Source organism: Peromyscus eremicus, chromosome 4 (genome assembly GCF_949786415.1).
Source record: "Peromyscus eremicus chromosome 4, PerEre_H2_v1, whole genome shotgun sequence".
In the NCBI taxonomy this organism is placed as follows: domain Eukaryota; kingdom Metazoa; phylum Chordata; class Mammalia; order Rodentia; family Cricetidae; genus Peromyscus; species Peromyscus eremicus.
In genome coordinates, this window is record NC_081419.1 from 86,528,564 (window position 1) to 86,544,882 (window position 16,319).

General features: G+C 44.7%; 1 protein-coding gene across 1 annotated transcript; it reads right to left on the bottom strand.

The window, feature by feature from the left end:
- Positions 1-11,227: 11,227 nt before the first annotated feature.
- On the bottom strand, positions 11,228-13,215 carry Chrm5 (cholinergic receptor muscarinic 5). The gene has a single exon (XM_059259514.1). It carries the CDS (start codon positions 13,213-13,215, stop codon positions 11,617-11,619), a length of 1,599 nt encoding a protein of 532 aa, XP_059115497.1. The 3' UTR covers positions 11,228-11,616.
- Between the last annotated feature and the right edge of the window lie 3,104 nt (positions 13,216-16,319).

Below are 16,319 nucleotides of genomic sequence, written 5' to 3' on the forward strand. Positions count from 1 at the left end.
GGCCATAGTCTCAGGCTTCAGTGCCCAAAAAGAAAAAAAAAAAACCTGCAAGATAATGTTAATTGGAAGAACATAGGCCTCCCCTTCCTGCTTGTCTTACTCCTCGCCCACCTCTGGCTCAGACTCAAAGCTAACCAGGCCAGACCCTGTGTAGCTTCCGAGATCAAAAGAAGTCAGGAGCTTTCGGGGTGGTATAGCTATAGGACCAGCTTCGAATCTTTGATGAGGTCCAGCAGGGGCCAGTAGCATAGAGACAGCTTTTCTTTATCTGCATGCTCTTTGGAACTGGTGGGAAAGAACATAGCTGCCCGTGTGCAAGGCCTCCTAGAAGTTCCTTGTTCTGGGTAGATGGTTAGCCCTACTACCCTGGCACAGCTGCTCCCGCCTTGACATGCTTTTCTGTTCTCATTGCTTCAACGTTTATGCCTATAAAGGCATATGTGACTATGCATTTGCTTTGGAGGGTCTGTTGGCTGAATTCTGCAGGCAGCTCTTCATCTCTGTAATGCTACCTGACTTCTGCGAGGAGTTGTGTGGTGTCTCTGCAGACACCAGGGCCAGCAAAGTGTCACTCCTCGTGAGACAAGAAAGAAATCTGGTTCAACACAACTCAGTAGCCGGTGTTGGTACAAACTTCTAGAGTCTGACACCAGGCAGTTTATTTTAGACATTTAAGTACAATACGACTTAAAAGTTTCTTAGCATAACAACCCTATGTACACCAGAAGCCATAATTACACCGAAACTCGTGTCAAAGTACATGTCACTTTGTCCACGAAGATTGAGTCTAGAGATAGGCTACATGTGTTCTCTTCAAGACGTAGGAGAGGATCTGATGTGTTATCAGTCACACAGATAGCACAAATTAGCCATGTCTGGTCCTAGTTGTGGGAGCTTGGAGGACCCCCTTTCCATACAGATAAGGCAAAGGTCATCTAGACTATTAGCTACATCAGGCCCTGCTTAGGGGAGCCAGATCTAGCCTGGACCTATAGACAGCACAGGGGTTACCTACGCTATTAGCCACCTCCATTCCCAGCCTTCTGGGCAGAAAACAGATTATACATCTTTTCCCTTGAAAAAGCAACCTTATGTATTTAACATTCCTGGTTTCCTTAGTGCTATCTGTGAGCAGAAGGGCCTTTGAGCTCCCAACAGAATCTGGTTATCAAATAAACAGACCAGGTATATTTAAAAAATAGCAGTCTTTCAACACGTCTTGACATGTAGCATGTGAACTAGGAACCAAATGTGGGGAAAGAAAAGACTGCTCTCGGGCTGGGGAAGGAGCTCAGTTGGTAGAGTGCTTGTGTGGCAAGCACAAAACACTGTCTGGGTTCAATCCTTGGCACCACATAAAAATGAGTGTGGTGATGAGCATAAGTAATTCAACCAGTGGGGGAGGGGGCAGGAGGATCAGATGTTCAAAGTCACCCTCAGCTACACAGAGAGTTCGAGGCTACTCTGAGCTAGTTCTTTGTTGTATTTGTCAGGCTGTGGATGAGAACTTGGAGAATATTGCAGTCCACATGCATCTCGTCACTCTCGCTCACCCTTTCTTCCAGCCTTTGCCTACAGGCCCGGACTCTGTTGATTGTTTTCTTTCTGTGCCTAAGAACAGCAGAAAAGCCGGGCGGTGGTGGCGCACGCCTTTAATCCCAGCACTCGGGAGGCAGAGCCAGGTGGATCTCTGTGAGTTCGAGGCCAGCCTGGGCTACCAAGTGAGTTCCAGGAAAGGCGCAAAGCTACACAGAGAAACCCTGTCTCAAAAAACCCAAAAAAAAACAAAAACAAAAACAAGAACAGCAGAAAAGAGGCTTAGAGAAGGGAAATATTTGTATTTGGGGAGGAGCAGAGCACCCAGCCGCCACTGGAGTGATGATTTTCTTTGTACTACTGCTTGTTCCATTCATCTTTCTGTTTGTCTGCATCCCTGGAGGGTGGGCAACAGTATCCATTCCCATCTGCACTCCAAAGCTCATTGCATAGATTGATAATTATTTGTTGAACATAGGATAATCAGGTTGCCTGGATGAGGACTCTTGGATCTAAAAGCATGGTGAGAGAAATTTGAATTCTCCAGGACAGTGTTCTTCTTATCCTCTAAGCTGTACTATTGCATATGACAGAGCTAGAAACTGACAGGTGCAGCCTCTTTCTGATCTATATTTAGTTAGGAGTGGGAGCTTTCTGTGTCACTTGAAGCCTTATGATTTCTTCTTTGAAGAGTCTAAGTGGCCAGATGCTTTCTGTTCAAGGACGGCCAAATGGTACTTACTAGCACTGTGAGTTCAAATGAAACATGTTTGTAGATGCTGGTGCGGGTGCAGGGGAAACCAAACTTTTTACACTGCTAATGGGAGTGTAAATTAATTCAGGCACTGTGCAAGTCAGTGTGGATGTTCCTCAAGAGACAACAAATAAAGCCAGCGTATGAGTCAGCCCCTTCTATGCACATAACGGAAGGGGTCAAAGCGCACACACTAGAGATACCTGCACCCCCAGGTGTATTGCAGCACTGTTCATGTAGCCAAGTGTTAGAAGCAGTCGATGTGTCTATCAGTGGATGGATGGATAAAGAAAATGTGCTAGCTAGTCACAATGGCGTTTAATCAGCCATGAAGACGAACAAAACCATGTGGCAGGCAGGAGAATGGATCAAACTAGGGATTATCATGTTAAGCAAAAATACAGCAGACTCAGAAAAACAAAACGCTCGTGTCTTCTCTCATGTACAGAATCTAATATTAAAATAAAAAAAGATAGTGAAGGTAAAAGGACTATTTGACAGGTGAAAAGGCACCAAAAGGAGGGGGACAAGAGAGGCTACTGGAGTGGGTACGATTAAAGTATATTATATGCTTCTATAAAAATATCACAATAAACATTGCTTTATACAGTTAAAATATGATAATAATTTTAAGGTATGTCTTTGTACACAATGAGATTTCAAGGGTAGATGCTAAGATATTTCGCAGCCATCTCCAGCTGGCAGAATTCCTGGTAATTTTTCATTTGTTGGTTTTCTAAGACAGTACGTATTGCTATATTAACCATTGTCTTATAAAGTATAGTGAATATAAAACAAAACTGAATATAATTTTGTGTATGTGTGTTCATGTATGTGTGTGTATGTGCATGTTCAGGCCAGAGATTGACACAGACCTTCTTTCTCAATCGCTCTCACCTTGTTTTTTGAGATAGGGGTTCTCACCGAATTTGGAGCTTGCCAGTTTGGCTAGACTGGCTGGCCAACGAGTCCTGGGAATGCGCTTGTTTTCCTCTCCCCAGTTCTGGGGTTATAAGTGCACACTGCCTTTTAAGCGGATGCTGGGGATCTAAATTCAGGTTCTCAGAACTTCACCAAGCGCACCTTGCCTGGTCCTCTAGGTTGTTTTTGTTTGTTGTTGTTTTTTTTTTTTTTTCCCATGGGTGTTTTGCCTGCATGTACGTTTGTGCACCGCTTGTGTGCCTAGAAGAGGCCAGAAGAGAGCACTAGATCTCCTGGAACTGTATTTACAGATAGTTGTAAGCCACCTGGTAGGTGCTAGGAATTGAACCTGGATCCACTGTAAGAGTAGCTAGTGCTCTTAATGGCTAAGACATCTCTCCAGCCATGTAGTATCGTTTTTTGTTTGTTTGCTTTAGGTAAAGAATTCATCTTCTCTTAGTCTCCCCAATAGGCCCTATCTCCTGGGTGTCAAAGGTCCCATATGAGGACTGTCCATCCACAGAAGACTGGGTTTCCAGGGAGGAGAGTTGTACTCAAAATACCAGAGGAAGTCTGATCTGTCTTTCCCGCTGCTGTCTTTCAGCATGTGGTGTTTTCTACAGCAATCTACTGAACTGCTGAGATGGGAATCTGGCCTATTGTTAGTATATCATCATCAATAGCTTTGTGGATTTTGACCAAAGGTAACTTTGTCCATCTTTGGATACATGAGGACTGCTAAATATAAGTACCAATCCCCATCTTGTGATATTTGGAATAAGTGAATGTATTTGCATCATTCTGTGTTAGAGGTAAAGATGCCTTTTCCTTCTATTAGGATGTCAGTGCAGATGCATTTATACAAGATGATCATGCTCCTAAAAGCACAGTCAAGGACTGGGAAAATGACGCTCTTGGGACAGCTGTTCTTAGAAGGAACATAAGAACATCCTTGTGGGTATCTAGTAGTTTGAGACTTGTTTAGGATCCATATAAAAAAGGCATTGGGATTTTTTGGCAGATAGATTGCCATGAAGCATACTGATATTAAATAAGTATAGATGATTGTTGGACACAAAGAGCAAAATCCAGGTTCATTTTGCTTTGTCTTTCTTTGCCTAATTTTTGAGCACTGATGAATTTAAGGTTGTATTCCTACCCCCCACACATTAACTCATGAATTACAAAGTGAGGTGAGTGCAGTGGCTTGGAGAATAATAATGACTGTGGCCTCTCTGAGTTTAACATGAACATATCAGTTGATCTTTTGTCTGTTATCAATTACTGTTTCTTTTTGTTTTTTTGTTTTGTTTTTGTTTTTCGAGACAGGGTTTCTCTGTGTTGCTTTGCGCCTTTCCTGGAACTCACTCTGTAGCCCAGGCTGGCCTCGAACTCACAGAGATCCACCTGTCTCTGCCTCCTGATTGCTGGGATTAAACACGTGCGCCGCCGCCGCCGCCGCCACCACCACCACCACCACCACCACCACCACCACCACCACCACCGCCTGGCTCAATTACTGTCTCTATAGTAACTTGTGGTGGTTTGAAAGAAAATGCCCCCCAAAGGGAGTGGCACTATTAGGAGGTGTGGCCTTATTGGAGTAGGTGCAGTCTTGTTGGAAGAAGTGTGTTACTGTGGGGGCGGGCTTTGAGATCTCTTTTCTCAAGCTTCACTCAGTGTGACAGTCAGTCGACTTCCTGTTGCCTCCGAGTCAAGATGTAGGACTCTCAGCTCCAGTGCCACATCTGCCTGCATGCTGACATGCTCCCCATCCTGATGATAATGGACTGAACCTCTGAAACTGTAAGCCACCTCAATTAAATGTTTTTTTTTTTTTTTGGTTTTTTGAGACAGGGTTTCTCTGTGTAGCTTTGCGCCTTTCCTGGAACTCACTTGGTAGCCCAGGCTGGCCTCGAACTCACAGAGATCCGCCTGGCTCTGCCTCCCGAGTGCTGGGATTAAAGGCGTGCGCCACCACCGCCCGGCAATTAAATGTTTTTATTTATAAGAGTTGCCATGATCATGGTGTCTCTTCACAGCAATAAAAAACCCTAACTAATCACCAGGCGGTGGTGGCACATGCCTTTAATCTCAGCACTCAGGAGGCAGAGGCAGGTGGATCTGTGAATTCGAGGTCAGCCTGGTCTACAGAGCGAGTTCCAGGGCGGGTAGAGATACACAGAGAAACCCTGTTTTGAAAAAACAAAAACAAACAACAACACCAACAAAACACCCAAAAAACAAAATATAAAAAGACGTAACTCATGGTTTTTGGGATTTAGCTCAGTGGTTGAGTGCTTGCCTAGCAAGTACAAGGCCCTGGGTTGGGGGTGGGGGGGGATGGGACGGGACACGACACATGTAACTCAACTTGTTCTAATGGATGTCTTCATAACTTTCAGTAATAATAGCTGCTACAGGAGGGGACATATGTGTCTTCTTCTCTAGAACCCGTATGTTTAGCTTTATGGAGAACTCTAGAACCTAGTACCCAACAAAGAATTGCTTCATAGAGACACTCATGTCCACACAGCTCTTGTAAACTGAGGGCCCTAGGGATGGGTATTTGGGAAGTAATCACTATGGAAAAGTTAGAACTTTATTTTTCACAGAAAGAGAAAAGTGGTAGATTTTTTCTTTTTTTTTCTCTCTCTCTCTCTCTCTTTTTTTTTTTTTTTTTTTTTTGGTTTTTCGAGACAGGGTTTCTCTGTGTAGCTTTGTGCCTTTCCTGGAACTCGCTTTGTAGATCAGGTTGGCCTTGAACTCACAGAGATCCTTCTGACTCTGCCTCCTGAGTGCTGGGATTAAAGGCATGCACCACCATCGCCCGGCGATATTTTCTTAAAACATCAAAATATGCAGGATTTTTAAAAATGAATGCAAACACTGAAAAATGGCTATAAGAATTTTTAAAAGCTTTTTACACTTATCTACTTTGTTTGTGTGCCATCAGAGGACAGTTTGCAGAAACTGGTTCTCTCCTTCTTCCACATGGGTCCCAGGGATCAAACTCAGGTTTGGAGGCAAGCAACTGTATCTGTTGAGCCATCTCCTGGCCTTTGTTGTTTGTTTTGTTAACAAAACAAAGGGGGAAAACCAGAGATTATTATCTAAACAATAATGGAATGGGATAAAAGAAATAGAGGACAGAGGGACACTTCTCCGAGTAAACCTGTTTGTAGTTTTGACTTTTACAAACATTAATATTTTACTTATTAAAAAGAAATCCAGCCGGGCGGTGGTGGCGCACGCCTTTAATCCCAGCACTCGGGAGGCAGAGCCAGGCGGATCTCTGTGAGTTCGAGGCCAGCCTGGACTACCAAGTGAGTTCCAGGAAAGGCGCAAAGCTACACAGAGAAACCCTGTCTCGAAAAACCAAAAAAAAAAAAAAAAAAAAAAAAAGAAATCCAATTGGGATGGGGAGCGGCTAATGTCTAAAGTCCCAGCCCTCAGGAAGCTAAGACGAGAATCCTGAGTACCAAAACAGCCAGACTCTGTCTCAACGGAAGGGGAAAGAATGTGCAAGACCATCATGGACTGAAGCTGCAGATAACAGAAGAGTGCTTGCTTAGCCTGCAGAAGGCCTGAAAATGCACACACAATGAAAGACGAAGAAAAGCTGAGACCCTCCTCCGGATTAAAGGGTTCTAAACGGGCCGTGGCAGGCTATGGCAGAGTGCTCTGTTTGGTCCTAGATTAGATCCCGAACTGGAAAAGAAGTGCATATAACGGACAGCATTTGTACACATCGTGAAACTTGAGTAGTCTGGAGACCAGAGGGCAACGTTGTAGCAATGTCAATTTTCTTGATTTCTGTTATTTGTGCAGAGGTTACATAAAGTAACCTTGTTCTTGAGAAGCACACGCTGAGACATTCCAAGGTGAATAGACACATGGAGACAGCCTGCTCTACCACAGCTGAGAAAAAAAAAAATCCGCGTGCCAGCACACACAGCACACTGAGAGGGTGCCCGCTAACAGGGCAAAACGGTAATGGGTTTATAAAACAGAATTATAAATATAATAGATGAAGGGTAAAGAGTTGTTGGTAGTATTTCTTCAGCTTTTAGATAAGTTCAAAATTCAAAAGAATGTGTTCTTTTTAAAATGTGCTTCTGGCTCCTTTCCAACACGTTTATCTACTCCCTGTCTAGACTTCCTTAAATTAGTGAAGAGCTTGCGTAATCTTGAACTTTACTGATGAGATGAGACGGAGGAGATGAACATTACAATCACAAAATGGTAATGAAATGAGAGGGGAGGAAGTGAGGCTGTTTGTTCTCTTTGGCACAGGGCCTCTGTCTGAGAAGAGCTGGGCTTCCAGGTCTGTCCCTCACCCTTGTCCTACAGGAGAAAGGAAGCATTTTAGCCACAGACTTTTTATCATCGTTGTTTAATCTTAATTTGATCATTGGTAGCTGGAACGGCAAATCACAGAAAGTAGCAACAGGGACGTGTATTCCATATTGTGTACCCTATCTTAAAAGGGAAGGCCATGCAGAGCTGAGGAAGACCCTGATACAGATTGGGTCCGTCATGCTAACCAGAGAACATTCTCCAGTTTTAACACTTTTCATGGAATCACTGTGTGGTTAAGTTTCTTTAATGTCCAGAACAACATGAGTACAATATGCTTTGCTGTGATTCAGATATTTATAGTAGACAGCTGTAAGCCCCCACCCAGGGGTTTAGGTACAGATTTCACAGTCACAAAGAACCAGCAGCGTCATCCTCAGAGGACACTCACCAGAAGAGTAAAGGAGGAAGGTTGACAACATGAACGGAAAACCGGGACGTGTCACCAAATTCACAGCCCAAAAGAGAAACAAATCCCATTATTAGCAACATATATCATCCTATAGATAACCAGTTAAAGCTGAACGTAGTTTCTCACAGACAGAACTCAGGAGACTAGGATCAGGTCAGCTCATGCTCCACACACTTAGCCAGTACCTGCAGCTTACAACAGAATCTTTGCACTCTGAAGGCCCCACTCAAGGTCCTGACTCTAGGACACTTTGGTTTCCTCTAACGGTTTGGGGGTATGCTTTGTCTATGTTAATGGGCATGAGTAGCCCTGTAAACCCGGCTACTTTTCAAAGTCAATAAGGATCAGTTTCACAAAAGATAAATTAAAAAGGCTAATTCTGTGTGACCAGGGAGCAATATTCTCTCCACTTCAGTTCTGGGTCCCTTTGCTTTAACGGGGGTATCCCTCTATTGTGAGTGATGAATACCCAATAGAGGATTAAAATGCCATTTTCATAGAAAGATTTCCAATTCTGCCAGCAGCCAAGGCCTTAAAGGAAAAGAACCAAGTACGTCTAGAGGTGGTAGAGCAGGTTTTTTAATAAAGTCACACCCTCCTGGTATCACGTAGGCCTGGGAACTTCTGTCTCAGAGATTTGAGCCAATTAGTATTTTCTACTAAATTCTTGGCAGGTGTCAACTTGCCCTTCACAAAGGCTCCACAACTATGGCACACCAAACGTGCTCCATCTCAACATCAGGTCTCTGCAGGGCTAGAATAGAGGCCTGGGTGGATTAGCCTTGTCCTGTCCAAGAGTCCCCCATCCCAAAGGCTCCTTGGCATGTAACTCTGTTCTTCCAGTGTTGGAGGGAGAACTCAGGTACACATCTAATTCCCAGGAAACCAGGCCAATTCCTCCTCCTCCTCCTCCTCCTCCTCCTCCTCCTCCTCCTCCTTCTCCCCCTCCTCCTCCTCCCCTTCCTCCTCCTCCTCCTCCTCCTCCTCCTCCTCCTCCTCCTCCTCCTCCTCTTCTTCTTCTTCTTCTTCTTTCCATCCTCTTAGAAAATGAGGTTAAAAGAGAGCTGGCTTCTACTGAGTGAAATGAAATCCAGATTTTTTTTTTCTTTTTGAAATAGGATCTTGCCGGGCGGTGGTGGCGCACGCCTTTAATCCCAGCACTCGGGAGGCAGAGCCAGGCGGATCTCTGTGAGTTCGAGGCCAGCCTGGACTACCAAGTGAGTTCCAGGAAAGGCGCAAAGCTACACAGAGAAACCCTGTCTCGAAAAACCAAAAAAAAAAAAAAAAAAAAAAAAAAAAAAAGAAATAGGATCTTACTATAGACAAAGCTGCCTCCACTGCCCACGTGCTGGGATTACAGGTATGTTTTACCACAGCCAGCTGAAGTGTAGAGAATTTCTTTAACACAGCGTCAAATGATAGCAAATTCGACTAGAAAGTTCCTGACAGGACTTTCCACCTGCCAGCTCTCCATGTAGCACTGCACAGCTTTTATTGTGGATCTTTTATTAATTTAACTTATTTCACACCTTTAATTTCTTGTGCATGTATTTATTTTTAGAATCATCGAAGAAGCATCTTAGGTTCAGTTTTTCCCCCTCCTGGTTCTAAAGCTCAAACCCAGGGCTTGGAGCATGCTGGGCAAGCACTCTCTACTGAGCATCACTCCACTTCCAGTTTGTTTATATAAAAATACTTCAGTTAGAATCTCTGTGAGTTCGAGGCCAGCCTGGTCTACAAAGTGAGATCCAGGATAGGCACCAAAACTACACAGAGAAACCCTGTCTCAGAAAAACAAAACAAAACAAAACAAAACAAAAAATACTTCAGTTAAATAGTTCAGTTAAACTCTGCTTTTAAATAATTCCAGTGTACATATGCATACTTTTTTGTTTTTATGTCACTATACCTTACATTTAGTTTTTTGTTTTGTTTTGTTTTGTTTTTGTTTGGTTGGTTTTTCGTTTTTGGTTTTTGGTTTTGGTTTTTCTGGATCTCACTCTGTAGACTAGGCTGGCCTCAAACTCACAGAGATCTGCCTGCCTCTGCCTCCCGAATGCTGGGATTAAAGGCATGCGCCAACGCTGCCCAGCTTTCACTCTTTATTTTTAAGATGAAACTTACATTTAAACAATGTTTGCTTTGGTGCTGAGGGAGGAATCTAGTGCTTCGTGCATGTATCACTGGACTCCTCCTAGCCAAAGTGTTCATGTTTAAGGGCATAACCAGCTGCACTCTACCCTCAACTGAGCATTTCTGAGCTTCTCACTTCTGGGTTCATTGGGATAGACAGAGCAAGGAAGTAATTTCTTTCAAATGTGAAAGACCTATAAGAAAGAAGGAAAGAAAGAAAGAGAGAGAGAGGAGAGAGAGGGGGGGGAGGGAAGGAGGGAGGAAGGAAGGAAGGAAGGAAGGAAGGAAAGAAGAAAGGAAGGAAAAGAGAGAGGAAGGAAAGAAGAAAGGAAAGAAGGGAGGGAGGAAGGGAGGAAGGAAAGAAGGAAGGAAGGAAGGAAGGAAGAATATTCTCCTCCTTTTGTCCAAGCAGCACTTCTTTCCCTACACAGGACAGTGATCTGCACGTGTCTGGGTCTGGATGAGGGAGATCGGGAACTTCAAAGACTCTTAAGGAAAACTGAAAGCATGGTGGGAACCATATTTGTTTTCCACGTTTTGTGTCTGATTTGTCCTGAGAGGAGATTAGAAAGCAATTCTCCTGAAAACAACATAAAAGACCCAACGTTCAATATCCTGGAGAGAACACTTACTGGATAGGGCTGTTATACAATCAGTTTCTGCTGGGAACACAGCATATTTCATAAATGACTCCAAATGGGGCACCAAAAATGATACACAATATTTGTTTAGAGAAAGAGTTACCTCATTGGTAAAACACGAAAATAACTGTCTGGAAACTCGATCATCATGAGTAGCAGAACAGAAGCCCTCTAGGAAACCAAGCATGCAAGTGTGCTAACGTCAGCACTTTTCTTGACTCGGGGTTCTGAGAGACTGATGGTCTGTGGGAATCACCATGGTTTCACTGGGCATGGGAGTGGTCATAGTTAGGAAAGGGAGAGTAAGAACATCATTCGGCATATGAACAGAAAAACACGCCACAGTACCAAGCACATGATAGCTGCATAAATAACTGCTGATTAAATTACAAAGGGTGATATTTTTAGAAGCCATTTGAATACCACTCTTATCCAGAGGTGACAGGGGCTTACATTCTCCTTGATTTTTCACTGGTCTACGACAGTTTCATATAGACACATACATATTGCACAATGCTCTATGACAGAATGCCCCAGGGGAAGATTTCCAGTCTGGTCCCGACTATTCTTCACAGATCAGTTCCCAAAGTCATTGTCCGAGATGACTCAAGTGCATTTCCAGAGAAGGACCCTGAGTCTGTCTTTCTGCTTCACCAGCAAACGCTAGTGGCATTAGGTGGCCTTGGTAATAGCCAAGACTCACTTCACATGGCAGCAGTGGCCATGTGTGTGACTCTTCATTTTGACAACAGACCTTGAGCCTGGACAAGTCTTTGGGGACTCGGAATGGCAGATGATGTTCTTCAAAACAAGCAAACCGGACTGTGGCCATTATTCTTTCCAGGGAAGTTACTGACTTTTCAGGGTAGCTTGCTGTTCCCTTGCCAATACAATTTCTCTTCCGCCTTTTTCTTTTTCCACCGGCAGAGGAGCAGCATCTTAAAGGTCTTCCTGAAGGTTCTGTTGCAGAGAGCGTAGCAGATGGGGTTGATGGTGCTGTTGACATAGCACAGCCAGTAACCCAAGTGCCACAAGGTGACAGGGACACACTTGTCACAGAAGGTGGAAACCAGGACCATGATGTTATAAGGGGTCCACGTGATGATGAAGGCCAGGAGAATGGCACTCAAGGTCTGGGCTGCTTTTCTCTCTTTGACTAGGACCATCCTCTTTCGTTTGGTCATTTGATGGCTGAGGTTGGGATCCAGGCCTCTTGTTGAAGGGTCCTTGGATACCGGGAAGGTACAGGGCATGATTTTCACCTTGCGACAGCCGTTGTTAGTCTCCTGGGTCCCGTCAGCTTTTACCACCAATTGGAACTTATAGGCAACACACTTCTGACTCTTGAGTCTGTGAGCAGCAGCCGGAGACAAGAAGAATTTGGGAGTGTCATAGTCATTGTTTGCAGTCTGAGAGGTCACAAAAGTTTCCTTTGTCTCTTCAGTGCTGAATTCCTTCCTCGGGCTTTCCTTAGCCTGATTCTTGTAGACCACTTGAAAGACAGGGTCAGTGGCGGGCTTGGCCTCATCCTCTGAGGAGGGGTAGCTGCTACAGGTAGTGACTTGTTCAGTCTTGTCCCAGTCAACACTTAGGCCAGTGGCCTGATCTGGCTTTCCTGTTGTTGAGGTTCTTCTGCGGGAAGATGACCAGCAGGCCTGATTCCTTTCCCTCTGGGCCAGGCTGGGTCTCGGGCAGCCAAAGAAAGATCTGAGCAGGGTCCTGTGATCCGGCTTTCTCTTCTTGGCTTCTGCCACAGAATCAGAACCCTGGAGGTCAGCCAGGTCCTTGGTTCGCTTCTCTGTTTCCCGGTAGATCCGGCAGTAGAGTATGGTCATGACAGAGACAGGGATGTAGAAGGCGGCGATGGCCGTGCCGAAAGTAATGGTGGGCTCGGAGAGGAATTGGATCTGGCACTCATCAGGTGGTACTGTCCGCTTCCCAACCAAGTACTGCCAGCAAAGAATTGCTGGTGCCCAGAGGATGAAGGAGATCAGCCAGGCCAAGCCAATCATGATGCCAGCCCTCTTTGGGGTACGCTTGGCCCGGTATGTCAGTGGTCTTGTGATGGAAAAGTAACGGTCAAAGCTAATCACCAGAAGGTTCATGACCGAAGCGTTGCTGGCGACATAGTCTAACGCAAGCCAAAGGTCACAAGCCAGACTCCCGAGAACCCAGCGTCCCATGAGGATGTAGGTCGTGTAGAGGTTCATGGAGAAGATTCCAATGATGAGGTCTGCACAGGCCAAGCTGAGCAGGTAATAGTTGTTAACTGTCTTGAGCTGACTGTTGACTTTGAAGGAGATCATGACCAAGACATTGCCCACGATGGTCATCAGGCTGGCCACAGCTGTCACAGCTGCAATAGTGATGACTTCCCACAGCCCATGGCGTTCCAAAGCCTGGTGATCTACTGGGGTGTCGTTGACTGTGCTTTCATTGTGGTAAGATTCCCCCTCCATCCTGGTTCAAGGAGTTGCATTGGGATTTAGTCAGAGGTTTGGAGCTGCTCTGTCCTGCCTCCCCTCTTCTCGGCCAGTACCTGGAAGAGACATCAACAGGTCAGCCCCACTCCTCACACTTCTGCATGATTTCCCTTTCCATTAGGGGTTCATCATTGCTAACAGAATATGAATTATATGCAGAGCAAGATGCTGGATTGTTGAACCTTTTTTTTTCTTAGAAAATGACTTAATATATTATCAAACTATTGTTACTATTGATAGTGTTGAAATAGTTAAGTATAAGGTAAAAGGCAAAATAAATTTTGGACAACTATATATGTATGTGTGTGTGTGTGTGTGTGTGTGTGTGTGTGTGTGTGTGTGTACACATCATTGCAATGGATAACAATATAGTAATAGATGTATATGTTTTTATCATTGTAAAATTCTTCTGCCTAATGAACAAGTATTGGGTTTTAGTTATAAAAATTTTCAATTAATATCTTTCAATGAAAAATTTTCTGACATTTTTATACATGTAAAAAATGTTTGGTCATCTTCATGCCCCAATGCCCTCTCTCACTCCTCTCCTCCTACTGAAATTATTCTTCTTCCACAGAAATCTCTAGACCTTCAGTAACAGTTTTATCAGGGCATGGTACATTCTTTTAAAAATGTATTAGTTCTTTGAGAATTTCATATGATGTGTTTTGATCATATTCACTCCCTCCCACAACCCCTTCTGGATCTATCTATTCCTCTTCCCTACCCACCCAACTTTGTGTCCTCTTATTTTTTTAGCGTATTGCTATTTGCGTTTTAGTGAGCCTCACTGCCTGAGTATCATGCATGTGTGTGAAACTGCTGCCCTCTTGTGGCCATTTTTTTAAAGCGGGGTTGAGAAGAGAGAAGAGAAAGAAAAGGATAGAACTGCTTAAAAGGCTGGGAGGGGGAGGGTGGAGGGTGGGAGTGAGGGATGGTAGGGGAGGGATGAAGGGTGGGGCTGGGGGTGGGATTGGGGGGGATAGGGTAGAGGTGGGGTGTGGGTTTGATAGGCTTCAATGCAGAGGATAGAAACCTGAAATGAACATTGGAGGTAGAGCCCAGAGGCGGCAGGCTTAAAACACACCTGCTCACATGCTCATTGCATGAGTCGGCTGTTTGAAACCTGGGGCCTATGCAGGGTCGCTTGGCTCGGCCTGGGAGGAGGGGACTGGACCTACCTGGACTGAGTCCACCAGGTTGATCTCAGTCTGTGGGGAAGGCTTTGCCCTGGAGGAGATTGGAATGGGGGGCGGGCTGGGGGGAAGGTGAGGGGGGCGGGAGGGGGGAGAACTTAATTGTATTGCAAAATAAAAATTTAAAAAAAAAAAAAGTCAAGGAGAACTATTGAAGGAATGTGTGAAGAAACAAAGTTTTGACATGTCTTTTTTAAAAAGATGGCTCTTTTAAAGTAACACACATCTAACTTTGTTGTTGTTGTTGAGACAGGGTTTCTCTGTGTAGTTTTGGTGCCTGTCCTGGAGCTCGCTCTGTAGACCAGGCTAACCTTGAACTCACAGAGATCCGCCTGGCTCTGCCTCCCAAGTGCTGGGACTAAAGGCGTGTGCCACCACTGCCCGGCCTAACTTCTTTTGATTCATAGAGAAGAAGTACTGTTTCAATTCAAAAGCTCATTTCAATTAAGACATGGCTTCTCAGAGTGGAGGAGGGTGGGAAGGGATGGAGAGGGGGCCTGGAAGGAGAGGAAGGAGGGAGGAGAAACTGTGACGGGCTGGGAAAAATAATTAATTAATTAATTTTTAAAAATCAGGAGGAAACAAAAGAGACTGCTTCTTGTTGTCTCTGAAGTGATAATATTATCTGCAGCAGGCTTTTAACCAACGCTTTAAAAATACTGTTTGCCAGTATGCTAGATGCCTTGGAGCATCAAAGAATGCATGTATTGAGAGACTTAATCTTGTTCAGCTTTCAAGAGCATCCAGGAAGAAAGCTGAGCCTTCTTTGGGCCAAATTCTTGGGACAGAAAGGTCTATTCCCGAGGATATTAAATGATCACCCTGTTGCTGTAGGGCAGGAAAGCTGGTGAGACAGTGTATGCTTGAGGATCAAACCTGAGCCACTGGATTCCTGTGTGAAGCTTGTCTGCCAGTCCTGGGGTGGGAGTGGGGATTCCCTTCCCTTCTGTCTTGTGTAGTATTCACAGACTTTGGGGAATATATCATTTTTCTATGTGTGCCATGTCATTAAAAAGCCTTGGAAGTACTGCTGCAATTAGGTTTATGGGAAAATCTGAAAGCCCAGAAGAATTCCTTGGCAGTTAGCGAACTCTTCCCAATGGACGTAAAAGCATGGGTTATGTATTTATCTTTGCGGTCCTAACGAAAGCATCTTTTTCTGTAGGCAACAGGAAGAAAATGTCTTAAGGAGGCAGTGACACACTGCGTCAGGCAAAGCTGATAAATCTGGTAAGATTAGGACTGACACATGAGCCTGGGTTTAGTTCCAAGGAGATAAAAATGCATCTTGGCAAGCTGTTCGGGGCTGTGGTGGTCGGAAGGCATTGTGAAACACGCGAAAGAGGGACAAGGAGGAGAAAAGTGGGAGGAAACTGTGCTACTGACTATGTCTGCATGCTTGTCTGTGGACCACATTCATGCCTGTATGCAATGCCAATTGAAGGCCGGAAGAGGGAGTCAAATCCCTTAGGACTAGAGCAGAGGCCCCGCAAGAGTATCCCGAGGGAAGGCTGCCTCTCTCATGTCCCAACTTCAACACAGCTGCCCCCTGCCGCCCAGTAAACCTCTTGCACTAAGTCTGTGCACGTGGAGTGCTTGCTTAGTGTCATACCTTGGCAGGGCCTGCCGAAAGGTACCCACTTTGCCTTCCTTTATATTTATCATCATACACAATACTTTAATCCCAGCACTTGGGATGCAGAGGCAGGAGGCTCTCGGTAAGGTCAAGGCTAGCCTGGTCTATATAGGGAGCTCCATTTAAATTAAAGAAAGGAAGGAAGAAAGAAAGAAAGAACTATAATAGTATTTTCTTTTCCAAGTGTAGAGAAGCTGTAAGCTCCGTGGTCTTGGGCAGGACTTATGAAGCCTTCCTGTGAGGTTTAA